This window comes from Colossoma macropomum, unplaced genomic scaffold, assembly GCF_904425465.1.
Source record: "Colossoma macropomum unplaced genomic scaffold, Colossoma_macropomum, whole genome shotgun sequence".
NCBI classification, from domain to species: Eukaryota; Metazoa; Chordata; class Actinopteri; order Characiformes; family Serrasalmidae; genus Colossoma; species Colossoma macropomum.
The window spans coordinates 28,776,734-28,802,283 of NW_023494784.1; the positions used below are offsets into that span (position 1 = coordinate 28,776,734).

The 25,550-nt window shown below is 41.1% G+C and overlaps 1 protein-coding gene across 2 annotated transcripts; it reads left to right on the top strand.

Annotated features, from left to right (window-relative positions):
- The first annotated feature begins 165 nt into the window (after positions 1–165).
- xirp2b (xin actin binding repeat containing 2b) lies at positions 166–25,058 on the top strand. Of its 2 annotated transcripts, none has more exons than XM_036567482.1 (9): positions 166–341; positions 4,854–5,011; positions 8,164–8,292; positions 11,634–11,705; positions 12,317–12,374; positions 12,490–12,584; positions 13,022–22,475; positions 24,252–24,382; positions 24,734–25,058. In XM_036567482.1, exons 2-8 carry the CDS (start codon positions 4,955–4,957, stop codon positions 24,341–24,343), a joined length of 9,957 nt encoding a protein of 3,318 aa, XP_036423375.1. In that variant the 5' UTR covers positions 166–341; positions 4,854–4,954; the 3' UTR covers positions 24,344–24,382; positions 24,734–25,058. The 2 variants fall into 2 exon arrangements, with proteins under 2 accessions (XP_036423375.1, XP_036423384.1); XM_036567491.1 differs by having other exon boundaries at positions 12,493–12,584.
- The last annotated feature ends 492 nt before the right edge of the window (positions 25,059–25,550 follow it).

The following is a 25,550-nucleotide window of genomic DNA, read 5'->3' on the forward strand; positions in this document are numbered from 1 at the left end:
GTAGAAAGGGAGGGTCTCTGAGGCCTCAGGAAGTCCAGGGAAGTGGATTTCTGGAACTCAGCATGGAAGGCATGAAAGCCTCTAAAAAAAGCCTTAGTGGCAGTACGCGGGATTGGGAGGGCAGGGGAGAGGAGGGTTTGGAAATAAAACCAGCTGTCCCTCAGCTTTCCAGTTAACATAGTGAGGCTGCTGGAGGAGCTGGTCTCCACCACCACGGGAGGACTGTCACGACTGCTGGCACGTCAGGCAACCTGCAGGCCAGGCCGAGCATTACTGGCCCAATCCGTGGAGTTCTATCACACTTCGCCCTCCTCCATTAGAGCTAGAGCTACACTTAGTTGGTGAGTTGGGTTCCTCCCAGTGAATGATCCATTTGTGTTTGGTCTTGAATGGTGTAATAGGCAATTATAGGAACAACTTTTTTTATTTTTTATGTTCAGGGTGGCAAAGACAGGTAGCACTTTGTTGTAGCTGTTTGGAGTAGAAGTCATGTTATTAGGCAAAGTGTTTATTGATTGAGGTGCCTCCTTCTGTGGTATGGAAGGTCCAGTGGGAGCTGATGCATTGCTCCATTTCCTAGTGCTCAAGGAGAGTGGAAAATTTTGCAGGTGTTTTCAGTAGATAAAGGGCAACAAGGCTGCTGAGGATGCGGATTCCATTACTTACCATAACCTAACAAGTTACTTTAAACAACTTTGTTGATACAAAATTTTATTTCATAACATTTTTTTTCGGTTTAGTGATTTGCATTACTGGTATTACATTGGCATTATTTCTTACCCATCTAAACTGTCGCATACTGAGCCATTTTCTGAATTCTGCATAAATTAAGCCTCATTTCTGTTTATCAGTGCTGTCGGAAGAAAACCTTGTATCTCCAAAATGGAAACTTTATAGGAGAAGTAAAAAACCTACTTTACTTTTAATGTAAGCCAATAGAACCCGACTTTTTTTCAAGTCATTTTGGGCCATTTACAAACAATGTAAAGAGCAACAGGCTTTTTAAAATTATGTCAAAAACTGCAAAACAACAAAAATGGAGATATGAGGTTTTCTTCCGACAGCAGCGTTATGCTTTTAAGAATATTCAGAATATGCTTTGTCTTAGATACGCTCAAAGTGTCAAATTCTGTATTAAACAGCCTTTTAGTCTAGAACTAGATCTGAATATCAGTGTGGGAATGTACACCATAATTGTTTAGCCACAGATACTTTAATATTAAAGGATTGTCAGATGTAATAATTTAACCATGTGAAATGGATGGCTTTCTTGATTACCCTGGCAAAGTATGTAGTGTAGTACAAGTGAATTTTTTGATCATATAAAAGAGATTTGAGGGCTTTGAAGTCACCGATGAGAATATTTTTACTCTGTTTTTGGTCTGTCCTTTATCCTTTTTTAGCTTTTTGAGATTATAGCTGTGAGATTGGTGGTTGTGCACCATAACTGGCTTTTCACAGCAGACTGAAATATGAAATCTGAAATGCAATTTTTGAACAACAGCATGTTCTCAGTGTAATTATCACCATGGTAGAAGCCAACTTTTCTTATTCATGGTAAGTAATGTTTTTGTACAGTTTTTTTCAGACCAATTTACTGTAAGCACTATGTGATGTCAGTGCCTTTGCTTTCAGCTTACTTAAATGGTATTTAATTAGCCACATTTAAAAACTGAATGACCCAGAGTTCACTTTCGCAGACTTTCAGTTTTAACCTCTGTCAGGCTCTCTCGCTGCTGTTCTCCCTTGGAAACCTGACCCTTCTGGCCATACTGGTTTAAAATAAGACTGATTTATTTTTGCAGGTACTTGGCGCCTAGATTACTTCACTTTCCTGTCATGCGAGCTCTCGACTGAACATAACTCGTCACAAGATAGCCCAGAACCGTTGACACATTTCAACCCCTTTTCGTGTCAGATGTTGATCAATCTGAACCATCATGAGCACCAATGTACACTGCAAAACAAACCTCTATCAGACATAAAGAACATATCAAAGAATTTGGCAAAAGTATCACCCACAGTAGCATTTAAAGGCATTTAATGCATGCAAGTAGCATTAACCATACTTATTTCAGGGCGCGCTGTGGCTTAGGCTCATTCCTCCTGACAGCTTGATTGGTTTACATTAACATGCCCCCCATTCCAGTGGGGCTAAAATAGGGTCAGAGACGGGTCTGGGCCCAAGGAGGCCATATTCTACCAACGAGACTCCCAACCGCATATCATGTGATTCAAGCTCTGTGTAGCCTGTATTTAAGAGTTGTGTTCTGACTTTAGTGAGCTATTTTCAAAGACTCTCCACGTCCTTATTTATGTCATGCAGAGTGAGCGTGATGTAACCCGTTTGCAATTGCTATTGAGGGATCCAGTAATCTGAAAAAAAAAATAGGAATACCAAAACAATATCACACAAAGCAGAGGCCCAGCATGTGTTCAAGAGTGGCAACACTTGCTTGTATTGTCATTTTTACGTCATTTAAAAATGCAGATGTTGATTGGACTTGTTAGCAGTCGGAGCTGAATATGTAAAATCCCGAGGTGCTCCTCATTTTTCCTGAACTCTGTTCTGAATGATTCAGATAGTGTCAATAATTGAATGTTAAAGGTTTTGCTCACTACTTAATTTATTCAGATAGTGCCAGCTTGCTGCTGTGGCTAGTACATGCATTACTGTCTGTAATGCATAGGAGATTGGAATATAATTGGATTAGTTCTGATTGAAATGCATATAGTCAATATCCAGCCAGGCTTTAATTCACAATATGCACTCCTAACAATGCGTGCGTAGATATATCCACAGGAAAAGATTTGTTTAAAGCTGCCTCTTGAGGGAGAAAGAAATCTTGTGGCAAGTTCATTATTAAAACTGGAGCACCCTAATTATGCATCGCTTTTAACATGTCATTAATAATGGCTTTGTGTCAATTGAACATTTTAATTAGTTGCTGTTTCAGAAAGATGCTTTTGCACATATCCTGTTGTCAACTCTGCTGTCCTTTTTTTTGGCTCTGCAAATGAGAGCAGACTTGTCTAAAATATCGAAATATTTGTTTTTCACGCTCATGCCATGGTGATTTATTTTAATTAGGGTTGTTATATCTTGTTATGGCGGTTGACTGTCCTATTTTGGTGCATGGCTGAATCCTTTCAAGATTTCCAGTGCTATTTGAGGAAAAAGAGCATTGTTTGAGGACTGAAACGTTTACACAGCTAAACATAGATTCTGTATAAAAATAAACAATGTTGTTACTTTGCGCATTTAGAATAGAATTACATGAATTGCAAAACTGTGCTCTGTTTTATAGCTATGACAGATCACAAATGTCGTTTATTGACACCTTAATTACTCAGTAAGTCAAGACCGTTGGCTCATGATATTGCTCACATTAGCACAAATGAGGCATTTTTCTTTTTGCACTGTGCATGTACGAAAGAGCAAACATAAGCAGGCAAACTGGCTGGGCTCAGATGCAGTGTGCACTCTCCTTAGGTAATGAGAAAGCTCTGGTATGTGTGCGTGTGTGTTCATCCTCACAGGTATAGAATTTCTGTGCTGCCAGCAGCTCATTATCTTAACAATGTTTTACGATAGGCGGAGAAACATAAATCCATATTCTACCATGTTTAATTGGGCTGCCAGTGAGACGAGCGTGTGTAATTGATTTGAATGATGCTCCAGTATAAGGGGACTGTCTTGATTCATTGAAGTTCTTTTTCAGTCTGGCATCATCCTGTATGAATGCCTTGCTGGCTATGGATAGTCTGGATGGAGTAACAGAGTGACTTCATGCTCTAACAACACAGAGGTAGCAGGTGATCCTGTAAGACAAGGCTAACAAACAGTCTGCTGTCTGAACTAGTTTTAGCATCTGCACCCTGTGGTGTAGAGTGAAAAATCACTACGCTATTTTGTCCAGGTAAACATGGATGTGCCTTACCCTCCGAACAGTGACCTTTGATAAATGCATAACATGAGGATAACTTCCAGCATCCCAGTCTCTATGAATAGGAGCTCCTTGTATGGTCTGTAGCTATATTTAAAAAAAAAGTGGCTTCTGTTTTTGATGAGTGCTTATGCAATTTTTCAGCTTACACAGTACAAGTACAGGATGTTATGTAACTGTATCATGGGGTCATTAGCAGGCTGTTATTTTTTATGGAATGAGTCTTCCGATTCTGGTGTTTTTTTTAACAAATAGCATAATTAAAATCTAACGAGCCTAGTTGATTGTTGTTTAAATATTATTATGATCAAGTTTTTTTTATTAGTTCCATGTACCATCTGCAGTCCCTTGCTGCTAAAAACATATCCAGAAAATTGAGGGCTGTGCATTTGCAGCTCTGCTGCAAACCAGTCTTTCAGAACAGAAACTTCTTCACCATTAAAATGATGCAGTGAGCAGGAACTTTACAGCACACACACACACTTCTATGCCGCTTATCCTTCTGGGTCGCGGGGGAAGCTGGAGCCTATCCCAGCAGTCATTGGATGGAAGGCAGGATACAGCCTGGACAGGTCACCAGTCCATCCCAGGACAGACAGACAGACATATACATTCACTCACACACTCACACCTAGGGGCAATTTAGCATGTCCAATTAGCCTGACTGCATGTCTTTGGACTGTGGGAGGAAACCGGAGCACCCGGAGGAAAACCACGCAGACACGGGAAGAACATGCAAACTCCACACAGAAAGGACCCTGGGCACCCAGCCGGGGAATTGAACCCAGGCAAAGGACTCAAATTATATGAAAAACATGTAATGTCTTAATTCTATTGTGGTATATAGTTGGCTGTCAGAGTGGCCTGTTTCCGTTAAAGTGTGTTATTTTTTTTGTTTATGTATAGCTGCAAGCAGTGTGGTGGTGGTATCCAGGCCTGGTAATCGTGAGGGGGCAGAGAAGCAGGGGAGCAGGCCTCACTCTGAACCTATCCCTCTCAAAAAACGCATGGCCATGTACCAGGCTGCAGTCTCCAAGCAGGATGCCCCAGGCTTCTCCAGCGGGGTAAGTTAACATATGTATATTACCTATGCATAAACACACTAAAGCACATAATGTATACACTTCATAGCTACACATACGTATACAAAGGTCTGGGTACACATACGGTACTGTGCAGATGTCAGACACCTCCCTTCATTTATTTAATTTCTCAGAATTTCAAAAACTGGACTTCAAAGAACAATTACAAGATTCAGACAACATGGCACTCGTAACGAGCCTGCAAAATCTGGGAGACCAAACCTATCACCATCAGATAAAACGTACCAAAAGCTTTCATCTTCGAGAGACAGAAGAAAATTAAGCTCTATTCTTTGCTTCAGATCTGAAAACAACCACAAGTGTTTCTGTCCATCAAGAAAATAAATCAAGGCTGTGGGTCTGAAGGGATGTGTACTTCGAGGTGGAGTATACAATTCTGGAGAATAATTGCTGATATTTGAACTTGACAGCAAAACAAATACACCCCTCCCTTCAGTGCTTCTTTAGAAACCCCCCCTAATTCGTGGATGTGTATTGCCAAGGCGGACAACACTGGGCTAGCAAAGTTGTTTTTTTTTTAGATCTTCATGGCCATAAAATATTTCGCAAATGTTGTACAGACAAACATCATGACAACGTTAGAGTGAACAATGACACAGCAAGTAATGTAACTAATGTAACTAAATTGTCACTACAATTGCTGCTGTTTTCTTGTTCCACCTTAAATAGTGCAGCAGTTACATTCTGGCACCTCCACTTCTTGTTCAAATCTACCCAGTCCACCTTAAATGGTGCAGCAGCTACCTTCAGGTGACAGAATAGAACTGGTGCACGATTTAGGTTGGAACTGGAAAATGTGAATAGGAAGCCAACTTCAGCCTTGTCAACTTTCAGAGGTCTCTCCACTGTTGAAACACTCTTGCCTGATCTAAGAACTTCTTTCTCAATCTTGGTTCTTCAGATCTTCTCCTCTTTGGCTGTTTCTCGGTCATCTCTCCTTCTTTACAACGCATGGAGTTCAGCATGTAGCTCTTCCTCTCCCCCTTGTCCTGTTCACAAGCACGAACACTCCCTGTTGCTGATTGGCTGGAATACTGTTGTGTGTTGTGTGGCTCCAAGCCACTTTCTTTATTTCCCATTTACAGAGCCAGGGCTCTGTACAAACACCAGATTTTTTTCCAGTGTGCACAAAGAACAGACAGCTAGCAAACCGTGAGGAGATGTTCGCTAAATTACTGCACCTTTTTAACGGACTGATGATTCTAAATTTGCATTTGGGATTATTTGGATGATGACTAAGACTGAACTTTAGAGGTGTGGAAGAATATCACTGCAAATTTCTTTGGAAAAATGAAAGCAAGTCTCCTGAAAAGAAATGACGCTGTAGTGAAAGCAAAAAGTGGACAAAAAAAATTGTGGTGGGGAACTAAGGGCCAGTGTCCAGCAGAGTTTGATGATTTCCCAAGCCTACTAAATAAACTGACAATTAACTGATGACTCAGGTGTGTTTGACAAGGAAAATCACCAAACTGCAGTTACCCCTGCAATAAAATTATTGAAAAATTTTGTATAATATTTTGTTTTATTTCTGTGTAGATTTGTCTTTTTTTCCTGACGAGAAAAATATTATTGAAAAATATAGAACTTGCATTTAATGGCTGTAAATTCAATAAACGAAAGGTAGCTGCACATTATTGCACAGTACAGCATTTAAAGTGTTTTTTAGGATTATGCTTCAAACTATAGAAACTTGCCAGTAATTACATAGTTCACTTTGTAATACAACATTTTTACAACACAAGGAGATAATCATAGAGGAATTGGGTTCTTTTTTTAAGTGACAATGTAACATGTGTTGGGATGATTTTGTGAACATTTCTACAATGCAAACATGTTTACAAATGTTTACAAATGCAAGATATTGAAATCATGACAATTTTTTCTCAAGATTGAGCTCAAAATAGCAGTTATAGCTGAACCAAGTGGAACCTACTGCAAATCCAGATGGCATTAACAGTGTGAAGTATAGTGTCAACAGACTGACGCACATACTGGATCTATTTAGTCGGCTCATGAATGAAAGAGGTTATAAAGAATAGTCTGTAAGATGTGGTTGTTTTTCATGTTCTACATTTACACCGTGTTAAAAGGGTATTATTTCCTTCCTTTTGTTCGCAAATTCAGGTACGATTTCCAGCTCATTGATTTTAGCAGTAATTGATGGCTTTGCAAATCCAGCAACAAAGGAAACTGAAGTGTTTTTGATTTCACCTTTGCTTAGAGGGAGAGAGGGAGAGGAAGGAGAAAGCGAGCAAGAGAGAGAGAGAGAGAGAGAGAGAGAGAGAGAGAGAGAGAGAGAGAGAGAGAGAGAGATTTAGAGAATTTAGATTATAAATCTGAAAAGCAGTTCAATATGCAGATGAAAGATTTTTTCCTACCTTAAATCTGTACATGGCCAAAATCCCAACGAACTTGTAAATGTGTAACTGTTGGCAGAAATACTGTGTGCTCTAGAGCATTTTTCCCTTTTGGGCAAATTCATTTGACTCTATTACAATTTGCCTGTGACGTTCCAGAGACAGGGGTTTGGGCACTGTTCTAAAGCCCGAAGACCACCAGTCCCAGGCCTCATTCAGAGCAGGGTCAGCGTGAACCGGCTTTGTCATGGTTTGGGAGTGAAATGTGATGATAGCTGACCTGTATGAGTTCAACACCTCTACAGAAAGCTGACACCCACTCTCTCTCAATCCTTCCCTCCTCCGCTCCCCTGAGAAGTCACTCAATGGTATTACTAGATGGCACTACATGCTACCTCTGCCCCCTACAGGCTACTCTTCACACTCATCACCCTTATGCCTTTATGCCTGTCAGTTCACTGCTGGGCTGAACTGCAGTGTGTGGTGTGTGGGTATGAGTGTGTATGTATACATGTTTTGTGCGTGTGTGTTTGAGACTGTGAGTACTGTTAGATATGTGTGAATTAGTAGCTTGACAGTGAATGAAAAATAATGCAGTCATATGTACTGTTATGAAAAGAGAGAACAAGGATAATGGAACGGGGGATGAGTGTGTTCTCATATTCACACCTGCTCTGACCCTCTTAAAAACTTGGTTTATGAGTGGTGCTGAGGTGTGAGAGCTAATGTGTCAATCTCTCTCCCTCTCTCCGTCAGGTCCTGGAGGAAGCTGAGGTTTGCTCTCTGCCTGGAGGATTGGCCAGCATTCGGAGACAGTTTGAAAGTGAAGAGCTTTCTTCCACACACACAGCCACACAGTTCCACTACACACACAGATCCATGCAGGTAATTAGTAGATTTCTAATAGCATGCAAGTATCCCTTGCAAAGAGTGCAGAGACTACCCGCAATGAAAGAAAAAAGTTTTTTCACTGTTATTAACCCCTAAACCTAAGCCCAAGTCTAAACCCACACCCTGATTCAAATGCTAGTTACCAATCCCAGTCCTGGCACCCCTCACACTATGCACAATTTTGGATTTTGCTTCATTGAGCATACCTGATTCAACTCATTAATTAACAAGCGTCTGCTTGGCTGGTTCAGATGTCTATAGGAGGAAAATGCAAAAATGTGCATAGCATTGAAAACTGAAGTCGTGTGTCATTCTGTAGTCGGTATCGTGCCCATAGCAGGAACTCTGGATCTCTGTGGGAAAAATGAACGAGGTTTTACCAGAACGTCAATGGACCCTCATTAAGTAATTGAAATACAAATAATGCTAGATACACGTTACAAGCAAGCTTACAGACCTGTGCATTGTGTGACATCACGCAAAAGTAAATCTGCTATTAAACAGTAACACTTCACTTGACCCCTGCCTCATACCATTGACATAACCATGCCATATACCGGTCATGGTCTTGTTACCATTACCATTAAATGTCATGACAGATATTTTAATGTTTGCTGTCATGACAACTAACTAGAGTAGGCTTAGCAAATAAGAGGATGTAATCTAAGCTGTCATAACATTATGGCATCTATCATGATAATACAAGGAATTTGTCATGATATCATGACAAATTCCTTTTATGTGTAAGCATACCTGGCCAATAAAGCTTGATTCTGATTCTGATTACCAGTAATAGTAACATGACAGGTCACCCTGCTGAACAAAATCTGCCATGAATGTGACATCTGCCATAACATGTTTATACCATGGTTACGTCAGCGTTCAAGTCTGAGTAGTGTTACCACACACAGTATTATGTATCTTCATACACTATTATATATCAACATCAGCTACTCAAACTGTACCCTACTACTGCCAAAGCAACTTAACTACTACGTTTGAGAATGCTTGCTTGCTTGCGTGATGTATTTTGGCGAGTTTGCCAATGTTCTGATGTCAAGTCAGTGCACAGCAGTGTTAGTTTGCGTGTAGCAGAATTCACCATTTGACTCCTTAATGACATTATAATTCAAAGGGTGTGCGCTCGTTCAGAGAGAAAATGTTTTCCGTTCGTACAGAAAAATGTATCAGGTTTAGAGTTGTTGTTTACCACTTGGCATAATAGCAGTGATTTTCAAAAACTCAGTTTTTACCACAGAGAAATCATCTTAGACCTACATATATATGTTGAATATATTGTATATATATTTTTGTATTTAAGGGGGCTACGCACCTAATATTTTCACTCACCTTCACACCTGTGTTAATGTGATGTGACAATAAACGTGACTTAACTTGATTTTGATTTTTGATTTGAGTTCCTAACATGGGCATGACTCCGATAACAGAATGACTACACAACGTCTGAGGGATTTTCAGGACTGTAATTAGGAACGCTAATTTTAACCACAGTAACATTTCTCTGGAATAAAGTCTGCTTAGATTATCTCATTATCATAGTGTTGCACCTCACACGCAGATTTCTGCAGTTCTTTAGTATTCATAAACGCTAACTGCATGCACACAGCACCTGCACGAATACCAGACGACTAGCAGTGAGAGAAAGAATGGAAAAGCAGATTCATCTGAGCCAAAGCCTGTATAATCCTAGCCTGCCAATCCAAATCCAATCCAGCCCATCCATCCATACCAGTGCCTCTCCCTGCATGCCTCGTTCCCCCCTGCAGGGACTGATGCAGCCACGGAGAAAAGATGAGGCTGAATACTGAACGAGAGAGGAGGACTGGAGAGCTGCTCTCACTTCCATTATTTTACAAAGCCAACAACAGGAGCTAAAGTGTTTTGGGATTTCAGCTCGAAATGTCTGCATTTCTCCAGCTTGTGTTGTTTGCTTTGCCCTATGTGTAAATTCTACCCATTTAAGCTCTAGGGGAAAAGGTGTCTACATCAGTGCATGTGCTAACTCACAGACCTTTGAGCTTGGTATTCATTGAGAGTGCCCTTTAGCCTAACAATATACAAATCTTAAAACAAAAATCACTACAACAACAATAATAAACATGCAAAACAAGTGATACCATTTATCCTTTCCTCAGCCAGCTGAGCAGGCTGATGTAGAGACATTAAGAATGCTGAATTCATTCACATTAGCATGATTTCACTGCAGTGTGCCTCTCATTATTAAAGGGTGTTCTCCACTGTTCTTGATGACGCATACTGTTTGAACATTAATTAATCTTGCCTAAAATGATAGAGTAGGAGTTACTGCAAGTGTCTGTTAAGTAGACTGTTTGAGAGAGCAAGAGAGAGAGAGAGAGAGGGAGAGAGAGCAAGAGAGAGAGAGTCTATTGGAGGTGCACCGATTATGATTTTTGATTGCCGATTCGTATTGCTTTATGGCCAAATTAGCTGATTTTTATAACTCTTTTTTTTTTAACTCAAAGCTCATACCATGTGGACTAAATGAAAACCTGAGCACATTTCCAATGCTGTCTCCTAGTCAATGTCACAATACAAATAACATTATTAAGCAGGTATTTTAAATATGTAAAAGAAAACTCACTTGCCTATTTAAATAGAATGAATTAAAAATGTGCTACATCAAAAGCAAGAGCTAACTGGCTGCACAATAAGTCATATGTAATTATGATATGATATTTTGGTATGGATGTAACAGAAGCATTTATATACAGCACTCAGTACTTACCTCAAAATTAATTGCACAGATCTGCTGAGTCTGATCTTGGCTGATTCCGATCATGCATCCCTAGTGTGTGATAGGTTATACACCCCTTGTCAAATTATGCGTTTTGTTGATTTTCTCATTAGTTAAAACATTCTCTAAGAGAAAGACGCTTGAAATTTCCTGGCATTTTTCTGCAAGTTCTATAATTTTAGCGCATAATTTCTATTTATTTGCTGAGTTTTTCCCATTTTGTCAAATTCAGCAATTAAACTGTAATTATGCATTAAAATGTGCAGAAGTGTGTGCTCTGTAGAGGATGTGTACTTATAAAAATTTAGAAATTCAACAAAACATCAGTTGACCAGGGGCACCCAAACTATTGCAAATGACTGTATGCGTGTGTTGGCGGGTGTGGAGACTAGGTTTTCCTTTTTTTTAGAGAGATGTGAATATTTTGTCGAGGGAGCATATCTAAAAATTGTCATATGACTGTTAGAGAAGGATTGTAGGTGTAAATGTTTTCTTACATGTTTTCTTGCCATTGCATGTACTTCCAGCTCAGCTCATGACTCTGTATTCCATTGCACAGGAAGTGTCAAACTCATCGGAGCTGTCAGTAAGGCGCGGAATCAGAAGAGGAGAAGCCCAACACGATGAAAGGGTACAGATGCCCTCAGCCAGCCCCTTTAACGACTAACCCACACAGGCAGCATAATGAAGCTACACAGGCAATCACAGGGCTCTAATTTACATTTCTGAGGCGCTGAAAGAGCCGTAATGTAATTTATTTTTTCTTTCTGCTACCATGGCACATGAAAGTGATACCTAATGAGATAGTCGTATGCTAAATGTCAGCGTCTACTGTTAATCTGTCAGACTCCTATGGGACCCTTTTGAGACAGAGGGTTACATCTGGTTAGACATCATGTATAGATTTAATGCCCAAGGTTCCTCTTTGCTAGCTTTGAATTACCTTCTCCAGCTTAACAAGCCACACTGCAAGTAGATTTAGTGATTTGCCAGCAAACTTTGCAAAGGACCTACCCAATTCGGTGAAGCAGTGAAACCATTTGTAATGAAAGTGACACTACAAATCTGGGGGAGAGCTTTTACAAGCAAAATGAGTAACTACTTTGTATTCTAAGTCAGAAAATTCTAAAGGAAGGACTGTTCATGGGTCAGTAGTGAAAACAGTGACTTTTTGCATAGGATTTTTATTTAATTTATTTGAAACAGTTGTCTTGTCCATAATTATATGTGTCCTTTTCACAGGTTTCACATGATTTGAGTGTCCACCATGGAGTGGCCTCAAGTGTTGAGAATCATAATGGTGAGATTATCCAATCCATCATTTATAGACTCATTCCACTGTTCTTGACTGCAGTACTTTGCATTTTAAGTATCCTTATGAAGACTTTTTAAATTTATCATCTGAATGATTTCAGAAGAAGAAGAGTACTACCCAAAACTCTCAGCTAAGGAACTGGCGCAGCACTTCGAGAAAACAATTGAGGAAGCTGCTCCAAGTAAGAAAATTAAGGTAATGATTTTGTGGTGATTGTTTTTCTCAGTCCAATGTGCTTTTGGGATACTGCATAACTATGAAGTTCGGGCTGATACAGTGTCTACAGAGAATATGCTTAGTTACTATGCTGTATAGCAGCTTTTTTTAGAGCCATGCAAGAGTACTTGTTACAAACCTTCTTAGCACTGATAGGCTCTCCATTTTCTTACATTCCATTTTCCTTTATGTAAATCCACTCTCTGTATCAATTATGAAAGTCAAGATTCTAATCTGAAAGGGGGTTTGAGATATGTTGATGAGCTTTGAACATCCAATTCCAAAAAGTGATGTCCTTCTCAAAATTGATTATATCAAAATTGGTTATATCTTATCAGACATTTTCACTGAGATAAAAGTTGGACCAGAGAGCTATGTTGAATGATGCAACCAAATTTTCTCTCCCCTAAAAAAAGATTGAACGTGACATCACCAGTTCACAGTGGGCTTCAGATGTAAATGTATCCCACCAAGCCTTCAAGAGTGAGATATCTGGCACATCAAAGGATACAGTAGGAGCTGCAGGAGCTGAGGCAGAGTACCCAGGATTTATGACTGCTACCAATGATGAGGACTTGGATTATCTGCCCCCACCACCGCCAGACCTACTGGAGGAAACTTCTGAGGACACAGGTTTCCCAGAACCCTTTGAACCAACACAGCCAATAAAGCATACCATCAACAAAGAGCAATACTTTAAACAGAGAGAGCTACTAGAACTAAAGCGTCTGTGCAAGCACATTCACCCTGATGTCAGGAAAGACTTGGAGCGAGATTTCTACAATGAGGTTAATGAGATGGACGGGGATGAGGAGATAGGGGATGTGCAGGAGGCTGCATACCATTTTGAGCACAGCGGGAGCAGCCCTAACAGGAGCCCGGAAAGAGAATATCTGGAATGGGACGAGATCCTCAGAGGGGAAGTGCAGTCCATGCGTTGGATGTTTGAGAATAAACCCCTGGACTGCATTAAGGACTCTTCAGATGATGATGAGGACAGCAGAAAGATAGTTCAACAGGAAATCATAGCTGGAGGTGATGTGAGGAACACTGCTTTGATGTTCGAGACTCAATCCATGGATATGTTAGGGACAAATAGTAGTTATACTGCAAAGAAGCATTCTTATGATGAAGTAGGTAAAAAAGATGTTCGCACGGCAGCTTGGCTGTTTGAAACAAAGCCAATGGACTCCCTGAATAAGATGCATGGGGAGGATGAGCAAACCAAGGAGGTTGTCTTCACACAAGAGGCAACCAGGGGTAATGTGAGATCTATGCGGTACATGTTTGAAAACCAGGAGATGGATTCTCTGGGTGACACGGAAACCATGGATGAAAAGCACCTTCTGAGTCTGAAGTCTGTCATGGAAGAGATCAAAGTTGATGTGAAGATAATCGTTTGGATTTTCGAGACTCAGTGTATGTGCGTGTTGAGGGAGCACTCAGGCAATTTGGTGGAAATCACTTCTGTCCGCAGAGAAGAGACAGAGAAAGGTGACATCAAATCGTCACGGTGGCTTTTTGAGACACAGCCCCTTGACCAGATTGACAAAGACCTTTCTCAGGTTAGACTAATCTCTAGTATTTCCATGGAAGACAATAAGCAAGGTGATGTGAAAAGGGGTAGGTGGTTGTTTGAGACAAAACGACTTGATTCAATAAATGAGGAGTGGGAAAGAATACATCGGCAACAGAAAGAGGAGATCATTGGGGCTGATGTCCGCAAACACTGTATGGTATTTGAGACCCAGCCCATGGACACATTGAAAGATGATTCAAACTCCAGACCAGTTACGACTGAGGAGATCATTGGAGGTGATGTACGATCTGTAAGACATCTGTTTGAAACAGCACCATTAGATGAATTGAAAGAATTGCCAGAGGTGGGAAAGCTGAAGAAACGGGTGGCCTCAGAGGAAGAGAGGGGGGATGTAAGACATCAGAGATGGGTATTTGAGAATCAGGCCCTAGGGACCATCCAAAATGAGGATGGTGCAGTGGGCAAGCTGAAGAAAGCAGTGACCTCTGAACAAGAGAAAGGAGATGTTAGACACCAAAAGTGGCTATTCGAGAACCAGAAACTTGAAGATATCAGAGAGGAAAAGAAAGATATTATGAAAATGGTCAATACTGAACAAACAGATGAAGAAACTTACAAAGGTGATGTACGCAAGAATTGCTGGGTGTTTGAGACTCAGCCCATGGACACATTAAAGGATGACTCAAATGCCAGACCTGTCAACACGGAGGAAATTATTGGAGGAGACGTTCAATCTGCCAGACTCTTTTTTGAAGCTGCTCCAAAAGATGAGTTGAAGGATCTTGCAGAGGTGGGGAAGCTTAAAAAAAGGGTGACAGCTGAGGAGGAGAGGGGAGATGTTAGACACCAGAAGTGGGTGTTTGAGAGCCAGCCTCTAGAACAAATCAGGGAGGAGGAAAAGAAAATAGCAAAAACAGTGAATGTAGAGGATATTGAAAAAGTGGATGTAACAAACTATAAGCAAATCTTTGAAACATATGATCTGAGCATATATGATGAAAATCAAAGGATTCAAGTTGAAGGTGTGACCAAAGGCTCTGTCAAATCGAACAAAGATCTCTTTGAAGCCACACCATTATATGCCATGCAAGACAGCTCAGGTCACTATCATGAAGTGAAAACTGTACGACGTGAGGAGATTGTCAAAGGGGATGTCAAGAGCTGTATGTGGATGTTTGAAACCCACCCTATTGACCAGTTTGATGAAAGTATAACCAAATTCCAAGTCATTAAGGGCATCACTCAGCAGGAGGTTGAGTCAGGTGATGTCAAAACAGCAAAATGGCTTTTTGAGACCCAGCCTCTTGACGCCATCAAATACTTCAGCAATATTGAAGATGACGAGTGTGTTACTAAGGAGACAACTGAAATAGTGAAAGGTGATGTTAAAACCTGTAAGTGGCTATTTGAAACCAAGCCAATGGATGCACTCTATGAAAAGGTTGAGCTCAAGAATGAAAATGAAACTAATGAGGTTCATAAAGGTGATGTGAAAACTTGCACCTGGCTCTTTGAAACTCAGGCCCTCGATACCATCCGAGATGACTCAGAGACTGTGCTAAAAGCATCCACTGTAAAACAAGAAGATATTCAGGGAAAAGATGTGCGCATGGCCCGCTTCCTCTTCGAAACAGAGAACCTCGACAGCATCAGTGGGGAGGAAGTTTTTAAGCGAGTGACTGAGATTGATATCCAGTCTGGAGATGTATCTCGCATGAAACACATATTTGAAACTCAGTCGTCTGATGTTATAACCTCAACCTCTGAGGAATTCATGCGCCAACTGAAGACCGCCCAGGCTGAGGACATTCAAAAAGGAAATGTTGGAAACTGCAAATGGCTCTTCGAAAACCAGCCCATAGATGAGATCCGTGAGAACCCACATGAACTAAAGGAGGCACGCACAGTGACAGATGTTCAGGGTGGCAACGTTGACAAGGGTCGTTTCATTTTTGAGACCTATTCATTAGATAAAATACAGGAGGTCTCCTCTGTGTCAGAAATAAAAAAACTGCAGAAAATCATCCGTGAGGAAGAGGAGAAAGGAGATGTTAGAAATTATGCCATGATGTTTGAAACTCAGCCACTTTATGCCATCCAGGACAAAGAGGGACACTACCATGAGGTTACCACACTCACTAAAGAAGAGATACTGAAAGGGGATGTTGTGGGTGCCCGCTGGTTGTTTGAAACAAAGCCTCTTGATTCCATTAGAGACACAGATGAGGTCTACCTTATTAAAGCTGTTACTGAAGAAGATATTCAAAAAGGTGATGTCAGTTCTGCTAGGTGGAGATTTGAAACCCAACCTCTTGACAAGAATGCTGACGACAGTAAAAGCTCTTTTAAAACTGTTGAAGACATAAGAGGGGGTGATGTCAAGGCAAACAAACAGCGTTTTGAATCTGACTCAACGTCACAGAAGTTAGTTCGCACTGTTAGCATGAGTGAGATACATAAAGGAGATGTTAGGGCAGCTAAATGGATGTTTGAGACTCACGCTATTGATCAGATCCATGATGAAGACTCGGAAGACAAGATGGACACAGTCATTATGCAAGAACAAGTAAAGGGAGATGTAAAACACTCTGTGTGGTTGTTTGAGAAAAATCCACTCGATCACATCCAAGAGAACAGGGAGATTAAGGAGGTTGCTCGTGAAGAAATACCCAAGGCAGATGTGAAAACAACCACTTGGCTATTTGAAACAACTCCATTACCTGACTTCAATGAGAGCGATGTTGAAAAAACTGAAATAATTGGCAAAAGTATCAAAGAAACCCTAAATGAGTTATACAGTCAAAGAATGGTAGAATCCAAAGGTGTTATTATAGAGACTGATGAAATTGGGGATGTGCGCATGGCTAAGTACAATCTGATGAATAAAGAGGCTCCAGAGATTCAGAAGGAAGAAATCATCAAAGGAGACTTGCCGAACATCATGATGAACCTCCTCAATAGACAAGAGACAAGAGAGAAAGGAATTATTATAGAAGCACAAGAGAGAGGCAATATCAGTACTACAGTGCAACAGCTGTTCCACCAGCAGACTGGCACCAATGTGGAGAAAGAGGAAATAATTTGCGGTGACATTCAAGAAGCCATAAACAATCTGCTGAAAGAGGAAAACACAGGCAAGCATGGCATCCTTATTCAGGAGGATGAGAAAGGAGACATTCGCATGACTATATATTCTCTTTTCAATAAACAAGAGGGCACCACCATTGAAAAAGAAGATGTAATCAAAGGCAATGTACAAGGCTGTCTACAAAAACTGTATAATCCAGACACGGAAGAGCTTGTTAAAATTAAGGTGCATGACACAGAAAAAGGAAATGTGAACTTTTATTCAACCTGTATTGAGTCAGGAGCTCTGGACTACCTAAAACAGCTCCAGGTAGAGCCAGACGAGGATGAAAAATGTATAATACAAAAAGAGGAAATTATTTGTGGGGATGTTAAAGGAACAAAACTAAGCCTTATACATAATCAGGCTCAAATCTGTCGCCTGGTGGACAGGGAAGATATTGTGCCCGGTGATGTTCATAACGCAGTAAGGGTTTTCATGACAGAGCCCCCTGTCTCATTTGAGCATCTCCAGAAAGAAGAGATAGTGGGAGGTGATTTAAGAGCCACTCTGGACTCACTGACACAGTCCATAAATCAGTCGGTCATTTTAGAGAAAGAGGAGATTGTTAAAGGTGACATCCCTACTGCCCTCAAATCTCTTGAGGATGCCCAAAAGCAGCCTAAAGAGGTGGAAAAGCCTGAAATAGTCCCTGGTGACATCAAAGGAGCACTAAAATCACTGAAAGACTCAGCTACCACCAAAGTTGATATTGTTATTGAAGATTTAGTTCCAGGTGACATCAAAGGTACATTAAAATCTCTAGAGGAAGCCAAGCAAGCAGTGAGAGAGGTGGAGAAAGAAGAGATTGTAAAGGGAAACATTCATACAGCTTTGCAGAGTCTGCAAGAGGCTTCTAATGAGAAAAAGGTTTACCAGCAAGAGATCGGAGTCCAGGGAGATGTCAAAGGAACAATTCAGCTCTTACTGGAACCTTCCTCATCTCCCAGAATGCAACGCAGACCCAGCACAGAGGGCGATGTGAAGCTGTCAATAAAAGCACTGTATGACACACAAGAACAGGTTCAGTCAGAGAAAGAGGAGGTGATAAAAGGGGATGTTAAAGGAACAATAAAATGCCTGCTAGAAACAGCACAGCGAGCAAGCCCAAAGATCCCCAGGAGAGAACCGATAAGAAAGGTTAAGGTCCCCAAAGGTAAAACCCCATCTCCCTCGCAGCAAGAGATCCAGACACAGAGACCTGCCACCGCAGTGAAAAATCTCACCAAAGGCAGCGAGTCACAGAGGAATGTACAGAAGCTTGTAACCACTAAATCAATGCAAAGCGGAGAAGAGAAAAACATGCTTACGGCTCAAATCACAACAAACACACAGGCGTCAAAGACCACCGTGGTAGAACACAAAACAATAGTTCAGACCCACGGGGTTAAAACTTTAAAAACAGAATTCCGCAACCTCAAAACAAACAGCAAAGGCATAATCAGATTAGATAAAACCAAAGACAGACAGCAGGAGGTTTGCGTACCACCCCCACCAAACACTCCTCCATTGCCAGAGTCTGACTTCCCCCTCCCTCCCTCTCCTCCTCCAGATTATGACACCCTTTTCTTCTCTACCCCTCCTCCTCTCATCAGAGGTGATAATGACCTTCCTCCTCCACCCACTCCTCCACCTCCACCTCTCAGTGACCCAGTGAAATCAGATCTTGATCATTTACCTCCTCCACCTACTCCTCCTCCTGCCTGTGAAACGGAACAAGAGTTTCTTCCCCCTCCTCCCTCTCAGCAGGAGCTAGACCTCATTCCCAACACAATACCAGCCAAACCTACCAAATTAACAGTTAAACCGGTCAAAGCCCCTGCTCTGTGTAAAGTGCCAAAGCTAGAGCCAGCTGTGCAGTTTAACAAGCTGGATATGCAGGCCCAAACGACTGCACAAGTGACTACAAGCCGTGATACAGAGGAGAAAATCAGCAAAGCACAGACACAAAATACCGTTTCATCAGTCTCATCCACTGTGATCTCATCCGAGATCCAGTCCACCGTTTCAGTGCAGCCACCCGAGTCTCCACGCCCTCCTAAGAAGGATGTTCTTCCCATAAGTTTGACCCCACCAGCCTCTCCACCACCAAGCAAATCCCCAATAAGTAAATTCAAAACTCCATTAATAAAATCAGAGCAGAAATACAGACAGCAGAGGGGGGAGAGCTGCACACCACCCAACTCCCCGGCTTTTGAAATTCACATGCATGAGTCAGTCAGCTCAGCACTTGAAATACTTTCCTCAGAAGGCACGAGCACAGCACAATCTGTGCAGGGCATATCATTTGATTTCGCTCAAGAGAAAGCTGAAAAAACTGTGACCAAAGCCAAATCAGACACAGAATCATATGATTCATGCAAGCATGCCACTCTCTCAGATGTTCCCCCAAGCAAGTCTTTGATCTCCACCACAAATGAGAAATCTCCTTCTGAATCTGCCATTATTTCCCCAGCTAAACAGCCCATTATCTCTAATCAGACATCCCAAGCCACTTCAGTTCAGCAGCAGACCACATCCACCTCATCTAAAAAGAAGAAAAAGTACCGGTCCATGACAACCAGTATTCAACAGGTGACCTCTACCTCTGTTACACAGTCGCAAATGGTTGTTAGCAGTACTGCACAGGATTCTGCCAAGGTACCGACGAAACAGTGCGTCAGTGAAGCAGAAGATAAGCAAATTGTATCTGAAAATGTTTCTGTGAACAGTGAGGCGGATGCCGTCGGGAAACACACAAATATTCAAACGTCTGAAAAAACTAAGACAGAGGAAAGTAAGAAAATTGATATCTCTGCAACCAAAGGCCAAAGAAAAAGTTCCCCTGATCAGGCCAAATCAGCAAAGGTGAACACAGACAGTAAAAATACAGAATCTGAGCCAAAAAATCAGAAATCTGACAGAAAGAAAGGCAGCAAGAGCAGCAAAGATGAGGGCCCAGAAAAAAAGCCAGCAGATCAAGCTCAAGGTATGAAAGTCACACAGGAGGATGTCCAGGTGAAAGAAAGCAAAGAAAGAAAACTCAGTGAGACAGAGAATAAGGTGGAAAGACAGACCAAGCAAAAGGCTGAGGAGACCCCTGCCACACCAAAGAAGAAGAGGAGAGCTAAACCTAAGAAAGATAAAGAAGCAGTTCATCAAGCTCATGGTGCAACACAAAGTAATACCGTTACTGCTGCACCTGTTTCCCCCTCAGTGGCAAAACGTCCAGTCTTAACATCTAATCATAAAAAGGAGGAGATCACTGTGGTGCAGGCACACAAAACAATTCAGGGGGAGCACACTGAGGTCCTCAAAGAGGTCATCATTGAGAGTGAAGTCCAGCAGAGTTTGCAGCAACAGGGTGCAGCTGTGAAATCTCAAAAGCAGGTCAAGGCTCCCCCTAAAAAGGAAGAGGAAGAGGGCAGCCAGCAGATTCTTGACAAATCAAAAGACAAAAGCAGAAATGTTCCAATAAAAGTGTCAGAGAAGCCAGCACAAAGGGAGCCTGCCAAGACCTCAGCAGAGAGCACAGAGACATCACAAAGATGTGCAGAAGCTCAGAAGTTGCTGTCTCGTATTACAGAGTTGCTGGAAGCTGAAGAAAAAATGGACTCCAAGTGTGTGAAGACTTTACTCAGTGAAATCCCAGAGTGGCTTATTGAGCCAGAGGAAAGCCATGATTTGGAAGAAGCAGCAGATGAGCATAACATGCAGAAACTCAAAGAGATTGTTACTCATGTGCAAAATCTTGTTGAAGCAAAACTAATGCACTTAGAAGGAAATGCTGCTATCGAAAAGCATGAATGTGAGGCTACATCTGAAAAATTGGTTTCAGGCAGAGCTACACAAAGGATTTCAAAGATCACCATTGGCTCTAAAAAGGTTGAAACGCAAAAGAAAGCAGTAGAGGAGAAAAAAGCCACTCACAAAAGCCGCAAACAGCAGGAGAAGAGCATTAAACCTCCTGAACTCAGAGCGCCATCGCCTTTGATAAGAAAGCGCTCCCCCTCTCCCACATTCATCACAATTGAGTCTACAAGAAGAACTGACTCACCACAGAGAGTAGCGCCATCACCTCCACCAAAGCCACCTACTCCTCCACCACGCAGATCCGAAACACCCACATCTCGCTTAAGCAGAGCCTCTCCATCACCCACTCTGGCCAGAGCTGACAGTCTGACAAGGCTCAGAGAAGCCACAGCTAAACTCTCACGTGGATCCTCACCTGATCCCATGCCTCATCCTGTGCTGGTTGCCAGTAAGAAGTCTGAAATTGTGGAAACTCCAGCCTTATTTCATCGACAGATCAAAATTGATTCAAAGCCTTCTGTGGACTCAAAGGTTCTGGAGGAGTATAAAGACACAGAATCTTCAGGAGTAGTTGTGTCAGAAGTGGTGACAGCATCAGTTAGAGAGGAGAGAGGGTTCTTTGAGGAGGCTCAAAAAGTTGAGGTAAATAAAACATTCGTAGAAAAACATCCCATTGATATCCTTGAGCATTTAGGTCTATCCACAGAGGAAGCTGAGACTGAAGTGCCAGAGAAAGAAAAAAGGAATCTGCCCAAGGTTGACTTGCCTGGACTGGTCAACAATTTTGAGACACAAGAGAAAAAGGTAGGTGGGAAAGAGTCTACTGACATCCCAGAAAGGCCTGGCAGTAAAACACAAGACCCAGAGCCAGACGCAGAGAAGAAAGCAAGTCAACAAGAGGATACTGCGGCTTTCAACATCAAGGTTATTAAAAATGTTTTTGAAATGGGTGAGCAAAGTTCCTCTATCAAAGAACAAAAAAACAAACAGGAGGAGCAGGCGTCAAGAGTGAGTGAAATTGCATCTGAAGGTTCAAAGCGCGAGCCTCAACACGCATCTCAGGCAAGCTCCCAGCAGACCTCCCCTCTGCCTCTGCGCAAAGAAGTAAAACTGGAGAAGTCGGTCGACCCATCAGGCTTTTCAGAGACACAAACCATCAGAGAGCATTTCTCCACTGTTGATGAATTTGGCACAGAGATAAGTGGAACAAGAAGCACCACAACCATATCTAGGCATTCAGAGAGCATTTTCACACAACCTGCTCCATTCTCTTATGCCGACGCTGTGAAGAAAAAGACCCCAGAGGCGACGGTATCACCTGAGGCCTCTGCTGAAGAACTGCTGAAGAATTTCCACAAGACGTGGACTGAAAGTGAGAGTGTGTTCAAAAGCCTGGGCTACAGCGTCTCAGGTGAGAGAACCTAAGTGGCTGTTAAACCAAAAGGAACTTGCTGAGACTGGTAAACATGCTTTCACTGTATGATGGGATTGGAAACTAACTGTAAGCCGAAGCAGAGCAAATGCTTTCTCTACCAGACAACAGTGGCTAAACCTATTCATATTGCGTGTGTGTCCTTATGCGCCTTAAACTGCATATTTTTGTGATTGCCAGTAAACAAACTTTTCACAGTGTGTCCTCGCATGCCTAGATTGGATATGGTGCATTGGTTTCAATGAAACATGGTATTTTTGTTTTATGTGTGTTTGTGTGTTCTGACTTAAAGGCAGATACAGGAAACTGAAATCATGTGGCAATTTGTAACTGTGAAATACATTAGCATAACATTTCATTTACCCGGAGTATTAATATTAAGTGACCCTTTGAATGACCTCCGTCCCCTTTGCATGATTTCCTGGTGGGAGTACACTCAGAAAAAAATAACATCTAGCAACTACTTATTTCAGTGTTTTGAAAATGAGACTAATACTCAGTTTGCATGCAACAGAACAGCTTTTTAGACAGCATATTGTTTTTGTTGTATTGTGATAATTGCATGATCTGTTGTTCCAGTGAAGAATGAATAAATTAATGAATGAAGAGCAGCACATTATATAAAATTATCACTTTATAAAGTTTGAAGGACCCATATCATGGAAATGGAGTTTCCCCCAACTTTGATGCAGTATGTAAACATTGTAAAAGTTTTAAATCATATCATTCACTCCCCATATATGGCAACTAAGCTGCAAAACACATTGTTTCTGTGATGTGACAAAAAACAATACATATTTACAAATATCTGCCTAATCAGTCCGCAGCAGGTTAGCCCCACCTTCATTTCGGGGGATAAAGAGGGGTTGGAAAAAGGTCAGGTAAAATTGAACTATGGCTATTTTTGCAACATAAAACCACATAAACATTATATGTGGACCTCAAGGGAAAAAGGGAAAAAAATAAAATCCAAGATATGGGCTTTTTAAGATTTTGTCTTGACATATCATTTTAAGTAAACTCATCTTATATACTGTAAGATTTTTTTCCTATATGGGCATAAATTCCAAATACTTCACAAACACATTTGTACACATATTTTGTGTCATGGCTTTAAATTGCTTAAGGTGTATGTTATTTAAATTATTTCCAAACTATTCAGCACATTATGGATGCCTAAGGCTTTGTGAAGTTGAAGTACTGTGCAAAAATCTTAGGCACCTAAGCACATTGTTTTAAACCATTTATCTTAGCATTAAGGGTGTTTTATTTGTATAAACACCATTCATCATTAGAATAAATACAAACAAAAATAAATACAGTAAAATGTAATAAGATATCTTGTGAACTAGTTTGGGGAGCAAAGTTTAACTCCAGATTTCTTCTCAAGAAAGCTATCTCAGATTTATTCAATTCCAACAACAGAACACTTGATTAAACATAATGATGGATTCATTGGGCCAAATAAGGTGTTAAATGACAACCACAATTAATACTGGGCTGCCACAAGGAGAGGTTTGAAAATGGTTAAACACATTGACATACATAAAATCACTTCTTACTGTATTAACATTATTTGTATGTATTCTAATATTAGTGGTCTTCTGTGCAAATAAGCATTTACTGCCAGTGAAACATGTTTTAAAACTTAATTTTCTCAGGTGCCTAAACCTTTTCCACAGTACTGTATATCATGAATCACAAAGAAAGTAAACTGAATTGTGTAGAATTGAATTCCTGTCTTTCTTTTGTCAGATTCGAGTTCCAAAGTCGGAGATGTGCACAGCGTGTCGGAAGAGAGTGTACCCCATGGAAGGCCTGATAGCAGACAAAAAGAAGTTCCATAAATCCTGTTTCTCCTGTGAACACTGCAACAATAAATTAAGGTATGTCATGTTATGTTTACAATTTAGAATGTGAAACAACCATATGAATTAGTAAATAGTTGAAATATGCATCTATGCATTTACATAATAACAATTCATATACATTACAAATGTGTTGTAACACTTTAACTAATTGTTCTCTCCAAACGTGGTGTCTTCAGCAAGCCCGTAGGTTACATTTACTTTGAGGAACATTAAAATTGTGTGGCCCTACACAGATATTTTGCAATAGATACTTAAATAGCTGTCTTATAAATGATTAGAAGTGATATGCAGGATGACATTTGAGAGCTGTGGTCAAATATGTGAATATGTTTTGTCTTTCAAATAATCAAGCCATTTATCCAACAGCCTTGGAAACTATGTCTCTCTCCACGGACACCTATACTGCTCACCCCATTATAAACAGCTCTTCAAATCTAAAGGAAATTTTGGGGAAGGATTTGGACAAGGATCTCACAAAGATTTACTGAATGCCAGGAATTTAAGGAATGCTGAAGGACTTGACTGGAGATATTCTCTTTCACAAAGCAGCGTCAGTTCTGTATCAGACATGTTTGAAAAAGAAGTATCTAAATTAAATGAAAAAACTGATCAAACACCCAAAAACCCAAATAAAGTTTCTTTAGTGTGGCCCCCTCAAACTGACTCCCCAAAGAAACCCTTTACCATGGACCAGGATATACAATTAGTAAAACCAGTTTGGCCTCCCAAGAGTGAATCTTCAAAGTCTCCAAAGCACCAGCGACGGAAAATATATCAGAGGACCACACTTGACTAAGACAGTAAAGCCCCCCCGGGTGCTTGGGGCACAGAGACATCTCATACACTGTATGTCCAAAAGTGTCCAGACACCCTTTCTAATTAGTGAATCCAGCTATTAAAGGCACACCCATTGCTGACACAGGCGTTCAATTGTGCACACACGGCTTGCATGATCTCCAAAGAAAAGCCCTGGCGATAGAAATGAAACTCTCTGGAGCAGCCGCAGATAAGCTTAAGGTCACCATGCTCAATGCCAAGCATTGGCTAGAGAAGCCTAAAGCTGTCCAGTATTGGGTTGTGAAGTGGAGGAACTCTGTTCTTGTGGTTCAGTGCCATAAAATCTTCACAGCAATGTTCCAACATCTAGTGTAAAGCCTTTTCAGAAGAGTAGAGGCTGTTACTG

Bases quoted from the DNA above. Each gene is read 5' to 3' on its own strand.
- xirp2b (XM_036567482.1), top strand. From the start codon at position 4,955: ATGGCCATGTACCAGGCTGCAGTCTCCAAGCAGGATGCCCCAGGCTTC. The intron at 5,012-8,163 runs GTAAGTTAACAT...TCTCTCCGTCAG, and splicing joins CCCCAGGCTTCTCCAGCGGG to GTCCTGGAGGAAGCTGAGGT. The intron at 12,375-12,489 runs GTGAGATTATCC...GAATGATTTCAG, and splicing joins AAGTGTTGAGAATCATAATG to AAGAAGAAGAGTACTACCCA.